The 13,034-nt window shown below is 36.8% G+C and overlaps 1 protein-coding gene across 1 annotated transcript in view; it reads left to right on the forward strand.

Moving 5' to 3' along the window:
* Positions 1-3,493, forward strand: part of CASD1 (CAS1 domain containing 1) — an 83,760-nt gene extending 80,267 nt beyond the window's left edge. The window contains exon 18 of the mRNA XM_030857251.2: positions 2,032-3,493. Within this exon, the coding sequence (XP_030713111.2) occupies positions 2,032-2,298 (267 nt within the window). The 3' untranslated portion in view covers positions 2,299-3,493. The remainder of the gene's footprint in view (positions 1-2,031) is intronic.
* Positions 3,494-13,034: the final 9,541 nt, after the last annotated feature.

A 13,034-nucleotide genomic window follows, 5' to 3' on the forward strand; every position in this document is an offset into this window, starting at 1 on the left:
GGCAATAATTTCCACCACTCTGTCTTCCAGCTCACTGATTCATTCCTCTGCCTCATTTATTGTACTATTGATTCCTTCTAGTGTATTTTTCATTGCAGTTATTATATTCTTCGATTCTGTTTGGTTGTTCTTTATACTTTCTAACTCTTTGCTAAAAACTTCTTGTAACTTCTCACTCTGTACATCATTCTTTTCCCAAGTTACTGGATCGTCTTTACCATTATTACTCTGAACTCTTTCTTGGGTAGACTGGTTATTGCTACTTCACTTAGTTGTTATTCTGGGACTTTTATCTTGTTCCTTCATCTGGAACATATTCCTTTGCCATCTCATTTTAATTTCCTATTTGTGTTTTTATATATGTTGTAGTTTAGTTATGTTTCTTGACCTTGGAGAAGTGGCCCTCTATAGGGGATGTCCTGTATGTCCCAGCACTACACTCCCCTCTCGTCACCCAAGGGCCAGGGACCAGCTGGTCCCAGGGTAGTTCTGACCTGTTTTCGGACTCAGTTCCACAGGCTGCTGGATCATAGTTTTCTTGCTTCTGGTGTCTCCCCTCTGGTGGGTTAGTCCAGTCTAGACGCTTGTGCAGGCTTCCTGGGGGGGGGGGGGGGGCAAGGCCAGTGCCTTCCTTTGGTGGGTGGAGCCGGGTCTTGGCCCTCTTGTGGGCAGGGCCATGTCAAGGGGCGTGTCTAGAGGTGGCTGTGGGCTCAAGAAGTCTTTAGGCAGCCTGGCTGCTGGTGGGTGGGGCTGTGTTCCTGCCCTTTTGGTTTTTGGCCTGAGGTGTTCCAGCCCTGGAGCTTATAGGCAGTTGGGTGCAACCAGGTCTTAGTCAAAGGACCCAAGATGTCTGCCTCTAGCCAAAGTTCACGTAGGTCCCCGCTATGCCTGCCACCTTCCAAGACCAGCAGGTAATTCTGGCCCAGGCTCCTGTGGAGTCTCTGCTTTTGCCCTGGGTCTTGGTGTGCATCCTCCAAGAGTGAAGTCTTTGTTTCCCCCAATCCTGTGGAGCTCCTGCAGTTGAGCCCCACTGGCCTTCAAAGCCAATTGCTGTGGGTGCTCCTCCTCCCAATGCTGAACCTCTAGGCATGGTGTGGAGCTCAGAGCTCTCACTCCTGTGGGAAAACTTCTGTGATACAATTATTCTCCAGTTTGCGGTCCTGCCACCCAGGTGGTATGGGATTTGATTATATCATGAGACTGTCCCTCCTACTATCTCAGGTTTCTTCTTTATGTCTTTGGAAATAGAATATCTTGTTTTGGAAGATTCCAGTCTTTTTAATTTTTTGATGTTCTCCTGAGAGCAAGGTCCTTCTGCTCTGCCATCTTGTCTCTGAATGTCCTATTTTTTAAGTCTCCTTTAAAAGAGAGATTGTATAGAATTTAGCATTCTTCAGCATGTTGATATTTGTTGAAGTAGCTTAAGCATTTTCCTAATCTTTGATATTTTGAAGCAATGTGATGGTAGAACCACATTTGTAATCACAATCAAAAGTAGTAATTGTGTCCTCTAATATGTATACTCACATAGAAGTTGAAATATACTTTTGAAACATTCAAATGCAATTCAAGACATTTGTCTGGTGCAGAACAAACACGAGGACATCTTAAAAAACATGCCATTTCCCATACATATACACATATACATAAGTATATTCACAAATATACATGTAGTACAGACGTGTACACACACACACACACACACACACACACAGAGTAATTCTTTATTTGGCGTCTGAATACAAAAGTCCATATATCATTGCATGATGTAGAAGACAGCTGACAAAGAAATGTTTTTAAAGTTATAAGGTTCCTGGTGGTTCATTTCTTGGGGACTTTGAAGCAGTGCTTCAGCAATTAGGAGTTCTGGACACTAGACACTAGACTTTTCAAGGCCAACAGTGAAACATAATTAAGTGGTTTTGGAAAAGCCTTCTGACGTAATTATGCTATCATGTTTAAATTAGGAAAATCTGTAATATATTCATGGACCCTCTGAACATATCTGACTTGACATATTTTTCCTTTCAGCTATTTATTTGTCAGTATCACATATGGCTGGCAGCAGACACAAGGGGTATCTTGGTACTCATACCTGGAAACCCTATGCTCAACATCATTGTCAGCACTTTCATATTTGTCTGTGTGGCACATGAAATTTCTCAGATCACTAATGATCTTGCACAGATTATTATTCCTAAAGATAACTCATCTCTGTTGAAAAGATTGGCATGTATAGCTGCATTTTTTTGTGGACTCCTCATCTTATCATCTGTTCAAGATAAATCAAGACATTAGGATACTAAAACCTTAAACTCTTCAGATTAACTTTGTGTCTACCTGGAGGAGAACAGCATCTATCTGAAGATACAAATGTATATGTAAATAAAAATTTGTGTGACAAGAAGATAGCTCAGTGACATCTGTTCAACATATGTGGTTGTATATTTTGGAAATGTACATATATGATTTGAAATACTGAAGAAAATTGAAGCAGAGTGCATTGTATAGGACTGCATGTGAAAAGTCTTTTCTACTGGATCTGTATTTCCTTTTATAAGTGATTTTAAGTTAACCTATGAAGGCAGGGAAATAATTACCTTTCCAGTAAAAAATACAGATAATTAGCTTAGTGACACCACTGAGTGTTTTGATATTTACTAAATTTGTGGTAATAAAATTGTATGCACCTATATTCATCATGGAACTTCCTATTGCGTTGAAAACTTTCTTACTCAAGAAAGACTGCAATATTGTTTTCTTATATGTGCAATGATGTGGAATGACAAACAGTATGTCTTCTGTGTTCATGTTCTGATTGTTATGTTTCCTGACATGAGTTTTCTTCCTAACTATGGTTTTCAGGTATATAAGCCTAAAATCTTTGTACACTTTGTCTCAAATTTGTTCTAGGCTCCATGACAGGGTTTTGTCATTGATACTGTTGTAGCTTTTTATAAAAAGGCCGTTTTTTTCTTTCTAGTCCAAACATTCACCTGTTTCCTTTCTTTAAGCTATACCAGTGTAATCCCAGTTACCCTGTGGATCCATTGAATATGCTTTCCCCCATCTAATTTCGTATATTATTTCCAATGTTTGGAAGCTCTTTATAACCATTTTGGTATTTCCTATTACTCCCTCCTATTTTTAAAAAAATATTTATCAACCTAAACTTGTGCAGTGTAGTAAAGATTCAAGTTATGTGTGAGATGTATAACCATAAGTAGAATTTTAAGTAAACCGGTGATGTATGTTTTTGGTTTTGTTACAAGCTGTTAGAGGTATAAATTTATTTATCTGTTGTACAGATTTGATTATAAATTTTAATGTTTGAAAGATTGCACTTGTTTGCTGTTACTGTGTATGGGGTAAAATATTTTTTGTTCACGGTATATGAAAATATGGAGTAATTTAAACAGTAAATAAACATTCTGTGGATGCTTATTTTTGTACTGTAAAGTATCAATTAAACTGTTTTTTTTTTAAAGCTGGATCCATTAATGCTTGGTTCAAATGTCTAATTCATTTCCTCAGCTTAAATTTACTTTTTCAATCTCTTAGCTTATATGGGTAAGTCACTGTGACAGTTAAAGAATAATTTAGTTATCAGTGCTTCAGAGGATAATCTGCCTTTCTGCCCATGAGTTAAAACATTGTTTTATTAGTAATGTTAAAGGTTTTTTTGGGTTTTTTTTTTTTTTTTTTTTTTGCAGTACGCGGGCCTCTCACTGTCATGGCCTCTCCCGTTGCGGAGCACAGACTCCGAACGCGCAGGCTCAGCGGCCATGGCTCACCGGCCCAGCCGCTCCGCGGCATGTGGGATTCTCCCGGACCAGGGCACAAACCCGTGTGCCCTGCATCGGCAGGCGGACTCTCAACCATTGCGCCACCAGGGAAGCCCCCCACGTTAAAGATTTTTAAAATTTATTTCTTTAGCACTGGATTTATGTGCTAGTGATATATTTCCATTAATTGAGGAATATTTCTCAAACAGATGTGTGGTCTTTCTTTTTCCTCTCTTCTTCTGCCCTTACTTAATCTTTTGACATTTCCCAGATAGACAATTGTAATGATTCATTGCTCTGCCTCCGAGACTGCAGGCTTATAAGTAGAGAATAGTATAGTTATAAATCAAAAACTTCCAAGTACTGTGATCACATTATTCTTGCTGGTGTGGCTTGCCAATGAGTAGAGTGCATTTTAATTTAGCTTGTAAGTTTTATCATCTGAGAAAGATTCCTCCTGATGAAACAATTGAAAAAGAAAGATGACCATTATTTGTTTTTGAAAGTACTTATGTCTTCTAATAGTGATAGCCAAGTAAAAAGTTTTTTCCTAAAACTTGGAACTGGTAAGCCCTATTTCTTCATCAAGTGTTCTCATTTAATTTATATGTATAAAATAAAACAGTGGCACATAAAAATTAAAATCAAAATATGCATGTTATTAAAATATATTTGATTTTCTTAATGAGTCTTTATGGATAAGAGGTTATTGTGGTATTAGTTACCACAATGATAGCATCTATGGTATGTTTTAATATTTTTTCTGCATTGACTCACATAGTGATTATTTGCATTAATCATACCATTCTTCAGAAAGATGTTTAACAGAATATTTAGATATGCTAAAATTTAGATAAAACCACAGATTCTCTAAAACTCAAATTTTCTATAATATAAATCATGTTGAAAAATCTATCATCTGGCCCCAAAAGGTACTTGCTTGACTCACTCTAACCCAATCCTTCCCCGTTTCCCTTGTCAAACGGTCCCGTTTTTATGGATAGCCAACATAGCATTAAAAATTCAGAGCCTTCACCTAAAACCATTCTCTGTACCTATGAACTGGATCCTATTATTTGTTTTAGGTGCTGGTATAAGATAACATTTATATCCTACCATTCCATTGTAAGATAAGTTAACCAGTTAAAATTTTAAAGATGGGTGAATATTATTTCAAATGTTAGTGAGCATAGTAAGCTTTTGAGCTTGGTAAAATTAACTTTAATGATAAGCATGTCTGTGTTTGATTATGTATATTTTTTACTACCTTGTAAAAATATGTATATAGGGCTTCCCTGGTGGCGCAGTGGTTGAGAGTCCGCCTGCCGATGCAGGGCACACGAGTTTGTGCCCCAGTCCGGGAAGATCCCACATGCCGCGGATCGGCTGGGCCCGTGAGCAATGGCCGCTGAGCCTGCGCGTCCGGAGCCTGTGCTCCGCAACGGGAGAGGCCACAACAGTGAGAGGCCCGCGTACCGCAAAAATATATATATATATATAAACTATTAAGCCTAAACAAATAAACCATAGGACCTAGGGCAGAACCTTCATAAAACAGACTCAGTAAGAACAGTTTGTCAAAGAACATGCAATTTCTACGAGAATGCCTCTCCCCCTTTAGATTGATAAGAGAGGAAGAGGCAGTCTAGTAAACTTGAGAGCCAAGTTGGAATTTTTATGTTGAACAATATTAAATCGCTAATATGCTATCATTTTGACCTACAAAAATGGCAGTTTCATAGGGCTCAACGTAACAGTTTCCCTTGATTAAAACATCAACAACAACTTGGGTAGTTTCCTGCAGAATTGATCTTGACAACTTCAAAAATTCTAAATATTAAGATACTCATGCTTGAAAAGCACGTTTAAATCTGTATTGGTCTTTTAATGAAATCCCTCCTAGCATCTTGTATTATATGAATTAGAATTATAAAACTTCCGTAAAAGAGCCGTAAGGTAGTATAAACGAGACTTATTTTCCAAAAGTAGAGATGAACATATTATGAGCTATAATACATCTAACATTAAGAAATAAGACTTAAATTTCTGTGATTAAAAAACTTCCGACAAACAAAAGTCCAGGACCAGATGGCTTCACAGGCGAATTCTAGTAAACATTTAGAGAAGAGTTAACACCTATCCTGAAACTTCCTGGAAATTGCACGGGAAGGAACACTCCCAAGCTCATTCTACGAGGCCACCATCACCCTGATACCAAAACCAGACAAACACACCACAAAAAAAAATTACAGGCCAGTATCACTGATGAACATAAAAACAAAAATCCTCAACAAAATACTAGCAAACCGAATCCAAGAACATTGTAAAGGGATCATAAACCAGGATCAAGTGGGATTTACCCCAGGCATGCAAGGATTCTTCAGTATATGCAAATCAATCACTGTGATACACCACATTAACAAATTGAAGAATAAATGCCATATGATCATCTCAATATATGCAGAAAAAGCTTTTGAGAAAATTCAACACCCATTTATGAGAAAAACTCCAGAAAGTGGGCATGAAGGGAACCTACCTCACCATAATAAAGGCCATATATGACAAACCCACAGCTAACATCATACTCGGTGAAAAGCTGAAAGCGTTCCCTCCAAGATCAGGAACAAGACAAGGATGTTCACTCTTGTCACTTTTATTCAACATAGTTCTAGAAGTTCTAGCCACGGCAATCAGAGAAGAAGAAACAAAAGATCCAAATTTAAAAAGAAGTAAAACTGTCACTGTTTGCAGATGACGTGATACTGTACACAATTACTTACAAAATACTTTTTAAAATACCATTCCAAAGCATAAAAATGGGGTAGATCAACATTTTAAAAGGAAATTTATGCTTACCTAGAAGTGTTTGTCATGTGCAGGCAAAATCTTCATCCTTAAAAGTAACTTTTATGATATTTAAATTCAGCTGATTGTATTAGCATTTACTTCACTAATACCTAGTGGTCCTATTATATAGAAGACATTTGAGAGAATTTTTTAATAATGAAAATCACTTAAAAGGATCATAAAACTTAACAAATTTTTAAAAATTCTATAGCTACCACAGATGGATTATTTCTTTTAATCGCCACTTCTAAAATAATAAACTAGAATTTAGCACGTGGTAAAAGTTCTCCATGTTTATGCCTTTTTAATATGAATTCCAGCCAGACCAATCTTACTGTTCCCCAAATATACTATTCCTTTGTTCCCACTCTTCATCTACCTAGATCCAACTTCTTTAACATAGAATTTAAACTCCGCCTTTTCTGTGACACCAATACTTTATCTTTTAAACTATTCTAGCATTAGTTACCTGGTGCCATTATGTTGTCATTTCTTCCATTCCTTCAGTAAGACTGTAACTCCAGAGTCAAGATGGATATAGTAACGTGTTATACACAAAGTAGGTATAGAGAGGCTTGACCATCAGCTAACGGATTCTGGCTTTATTTTCTCCCATCTTAGAAACAAAATTCCTCTATCTCTAGCATTCCCAAAGCTACTGCTTCGTTTATCTTCTCCAGACCTGAACTGTTCTTGTCAAGATCAGCAAGAGCTTCCATACTGCTAAATCCATTGATGAGTTCTGAGTTTTCACCCTACTTGACCTATGGGCAGTATTTGACGCAGTTGATTTAATGCCTCCCTTTTCAACCATCTCCTTCACTATGCTTCCAGGAGATCACCATTTCCCATTTTCTCCCTACCTCAGTAGCCATTCCTTCACAGTCCTGTATACTGGATCCTCTTCACACCCTCAGTCTCTAAACAATTTCCCAGAGGTCAGTTCTCAGAACTTTAGGTGATATTACTTAAGGAGTGAGTATGAATTGTCACATGGCTTTAAACATTATCTATATTTTGATGTCTACCAAATTTTTGTTCTGAACTTCTTCCCGAAAATTCAAATCCAGATACCTACCTGCGTACTTTAACATCTCCATTTGAATATCTAAAAGACATCTCAAACTTAACAAGTCTAAAACAAAACTAAGCTTCCCCACTACTGGCCACAAACAAAAACACCCACAGTCTTTTTCTCAGTAAATGGCGACTACATTCTTCAGGTGCTCAAATAAAAAATTTTTGACTCATACTTTTTGTCTTATATTTTAGTAAAACTTTTCAGCTTCATCTTCAAAATATATCCATAATTCAATAATTCAACCACTTTTCATCATCCCCTATGGGATCACCTTGTTCCAGAAGTCCACCAGCTCTTCCCTGGATTATGGTACTAGTCAGCTTCATTTTTCTCTGTAGTTCCAACATACTTAACACTTTTTATTTTCCTATTTTTTTAATCTTCCATCTCCCCCCATTAGAATGTAGTCTTTCTGAGGACAGGGATTTTTCTGTTTTACTCTCTATGGTATCCGCAGCTCCTAGAACAATACCTCTCAATTATTTGCTGAATGAACTAATAAATAAATGCTCCAGAAACTGTCAAGTACTAACCCCATACAAGGCAGGTGGGCAGCCCTGCAAATGATGAAAAGGAAAATTATTTTCCCAACTGCCTTCTTAGTGATTTGGACAGGAGGCTACAGATATACTTTATTTGGCTGTTAGCATGTTGATTTGAATAATGTTATAAAAAATTTAACCCACTTATGCAGCCAGATAAAGAGTGAGTTTAAATAGTCACATGGCACATAACCTGTGACTCCGCAGCAGGGTAAGAGTCTTTCTGTCCTGGATGCAAACTACTTGCAGACCTGAGTGCTTGCCATACCAGGTAGAACATAAGCTTTCACTCGCTGTGAGTCCTACCGTTCTTCATTTTTTTGCTTTATGCTGGGGGAAAATGTCAACTGCAATTTGTCATTGTACTTATACTATTTGTTATAGTAGAGAGAATTATTTCTTTGGAATCCTATCTCTTTCAAAATTGGAAAATGAAAAGATAAACTAAGAAAGCCATGTATTTTTAAAAAAGATTGTGCTTTTTGTGGAAGTCAAAAATATTCTTCTGTGTTCAGACAAAATGTGACTATGTCATAAAATACTACTTAAAAATACTACTTAAACCGTTGTGAAATAAACTATATTAAAAACTATTGCCAGTACCTAGAAATGTATATATGAGTGCCAGTATAAGTAAAATCAGATTAATTAATTAAATGGAAACCTGAAATTTCAACAGGACTTTAATGAAAATTTTTAAAATGATAATGCTGTGAAATTCAGATATATATTAAGTGAAAAAATTGTACCAGAACATTTAACAGATGGTAAGTTTTAAAAGCATATCCATTGAATATAGCAGAAATTACATGCCAAAAAAATAAGCTTTTGAAAATAGAAGGCTAAGTAGGAAAACTTATCTCCCTTGGTATATCAAGATATGGCTGAGAACTTATAGAGGAAGTTTATGAAAAGTGTAATTTGTGACATTTTCTATTGCAGTTGAGAGCACAGGTATCAGCAAACCACCTAGTTAATTATATTTTGCTTACACTGAGAATTCTAATGTAACGGACTCAGAAACATACCTATGTCATGTTCATTACAAGAAAATGATTTACTGATTTGATTGAGGAGATCTTAAAGTTTGATATAGGCTAATATTAATAAAGTTAATTAGTATGATAACAGAAAGTGCTGTTGTGATGATCCATGGACTTACAAAATAAGACTGAAATTAATGATGTTTTGCAAGGACATGGAACTTAAGTCCACTCATTTCATTCCCTGGGAATGGCTTTATGCTAAATTTTAAAAATAGAATACATTCTGGATATAGCCATTGATATCATAAACTGGAAGTGTTTTGTGGGTTATCTTATAGACAGGTCAGTGTTTTGTTTGATAGATTCGATGTACCATATGGGAACCTGCTATATGACCGGAGGTTAGATGGCATTGTACTTAGAGATCTTTAGACCTATTGAAAGAGATTAAATTTTATACATAATTTAAGAGAAAATGACCATTAGCCTAATTTCAAAGACTGAAATAAAGATGGCCAATTTTGACTGGCAGTTCAATCTGTCTTACCAGTTTGAATATTTTTCTGCAAAGACATTCAAAACTGAATATATGACTCAATTTGTTCATTCTCAGGATAATTGTGATTTGGGGAAATGTATTTGGCAACATTTATTCTGGTTCATTTTCTTATGCTAAAAATGGTTTCCAGCGAAGGAACGATTGGCAACTACATTCCCAAAATTATAGGGTTGACGACTAAATTCTAGAAAACTTTTTCTGGTTTTAAATCTTATAAAATGTAAAAGTGCTATATGTTTTACCTTTTCATGTTAATAGTGATAGTAAAAATGAGATATGAGAAAAAAGTGGAATTTATATGGCTGCCATTCAATATGGTATCAGAATCTAAATATGACAAAATTTTGGAATACCTGAATTCTATGTAATACTAGGAATAGTTGTCCTAAAATATAAAAGCTATTATACAGGTATTTGATCCATTATGAAGAATTTTGGGGACTATGAAACAGGATAAAATGAAATACTTTGTCTTTAAAGGATTCAAAGATAAAATTTTACTGAGCATCATAATGGAAATATCTGACACTTTATATCTTAGTAAAGAATGGTACCCAAGATTCTTTTTCCAAATTCAAGGTAAACCAAGAAAGAAAAAATTTTCCATTTTCTAATTTAAAATATCTCCGATATTATAAATGTTTATATTATATTAAAGGCTTACACCCTCATACATTAAAAATAAAAAGGTTTGATTCTCTATCTGGCAGTTGTGTTTTGTTATTTTTTGTTTTAATTCTTAACCTTCTTTATTCTACTTTCTGTCTAGTCAAAGTTCTTGACTTTTGACCATAGCTTTTTCATAACTAGGTATGTTTTGTTTTGTTTTGTTTTGCCTGATAAGGCATAGGGTCAAGGTGCTGCTAATAAAAGAATTAGACTCTCCTCTATGAGACTAGATTAGATATTAATGTTTGGAGTGGTAAGATTAGTTTTAACTAAGTAATTCAGGAGAAAAATAGTGACAGCCATCTCTGGTATAGAGAGAGTAAACTAGAACTAAGAACCCACATTTTCCTTACCTCATCTCCTTCCATCTCACCCCCACCTAGGAACACTATCACTAAGAGAGAAAAAAATGATGGAAAAACATTTGGTTGAAGGCCAACGGGTCCAGCACTTTCAAAACACATTCATACACAAGGGACACAGAGCTGGAGCACTTACAGACTACAAAATTAAAAATGGAAACTATAGAGAAGTCATACATGGGCACGGCTATCCAAAAAAGAATTCAAATAGAGTAATGAAACGGGTAGGACTTGTACAATTAGATGTATAGACACATTAAGCTACAGTTATCAGTGTGGGATAGATGCAAGAATATATAGATTGACAGAATATGAAACAAAAACATTTTAATTCCAGCAATTAGAGTAAGGTAATATTTGATTTCACATTACTAAGGAAAGATAGACATAGTCTTTAAATGGTCCTCAGACAATTGCTTAATTATGGGAGTGGGGGCAGTAAATTCCCTTTCTTACTCCGGATACTAAAAGATATTTAAGATGATTAAAGGGTTTAAAGACTATCATCCGAAAATGACCCTACTTCTGAGAAGCAGTGGTCATGTAGTGGATGATAGTGGTGCTGCTTTTATCTGAGTGTGATGAAATCCATGGTTTTACTCCAGCTAACTTGACAGATGAATGTGCGGTAAGTAATACCACGTGTGGTCCTGTCCACCTTGCAGTCAGCTGATGTTCAGGCCATTGTTCTCTCCAGGTTTTAAGGAGGACTCAGTCTCCAGGTCGGAAAGGATGTAAGGCTACTTCCGTTGGATAGGCAGACCGGTTGGAGGCAAATTCATGAACAGGGGTTAGTATAGTGCCCAAAGTTTTAACATAATAGACAACTGCTAGGTCTTTAGAGCATTTATAGATTCTCCCACCCAGCAGACACCTGGAATGGTCTACCATACAATATTTCAAAGGGGCTTAATTTAAGCTTGCTTCTGGGAGCCACTCTGATCCATATCAGGGCAACTGTCAAGGCCTTATCCTAAGTTAAAGTAGTCTCTTGACATTTTAGCAATGCTCTTTTTTAATGGATGATTCATTTTCTCGGTTTTTCCTATTGATTGTGGCCTCCAGGATGAACATAGTTTCCAATTAATTTGCAATGCTTTAGATACCTGTTTGATTATACTGGAGACAAAAGCAGTCCTATTGTCACTTTGAAGGGTGTTAGGGAATCTAAATCAGGGAATAATTTCCATAAGGAGGACTTTAATCACTCGGAGGCTTTTTCTGTCTGGGTGGGATATACCTCCACCCATCCTGAAAAAGTATCCAAACACTAGCAGGTATCTGAAATTTCCTGCAGCTCAAGGCATTTGAGTAAAGTCTATTTGCCAATCCTCGGTGAGGCAGGTTCCTTTGTGTTGAATCCCCATCTGGGGAGGTCTGACAGCAGTCTTCAGGTTATATTTAAGCACAAATCATGCAATTCTGAGTGACTTGCTGGATTATCTTTTGTAGGTTAGACCCCATTATATACTTTTTAGTCCATTGTAAGGTGGCATCTCTCATAATGGGTACTATTATGAATGTGCTGCAGCACAGCGTCCAAGAGTGTCTCAGGGATCAAAACAACTCCTTGTGCACTACATTTCCAGCCAAGCAAGGTGTGATCAAGAGTGAAACCCCATTCTTTGTCCTTTTCTACAAAGGAGATCTTGGCCCAAAAGAGGGATTGGAAACTCTGACATATGTAAGAATTTTTGTTTCGGGGTGAGGTCTCCTAGTTAGCATTCTAGAGATTGTAAGAATGAATGATTTCATACTCCTCCGGATACTCCCGTGACCAGGACGGATTGAGATGTTTTCTGTGCCACTTTGATGTCTACCACAGACTACGTTGCACCCGTATCTATCAGAAAGTCAATCAGCTCATTCCCCAGGACTCCTATCGGGAAATGGGAATTAGATGCCTCAAGTCCAAGGGAGCCCCTGGGCCTCTTCATTCATCAGAGTGTCCCTCTCTTTCTACCATATGAGAGGTTCCCGTCTTTTATTGTTCTTATGTTTTAGCTTATGGCAATCCAATGTCCTTCCTCCTTACAGTAAGCGCATTGTTCCTTCCCCAGTGGTGGCTTACCTCTCTTCAGGTTACTCGCCTCCCAGGAATCCAGCGCCACTACCAGAAGAGTGGCATTTCTGTTAATATTTGTTTTATGTATTTAGGTGCTCCTATGTTGGGTGCATATGTTAATGAATGTAATATCCTCTT

Source organism: Globicephala melas, chromosome 9 (assembly GCF_963455315.2).
Source record: "Globicephala melas chromosome 9, mGloMel1.2, whole genome shotgun sequence".
Classification (NCBI taxonomy): Eukaryota; Metazoa; Chordata; class Mammalia; order Artiodactyla; family Delphinidae; genus Globicephala; species Globicephala melas.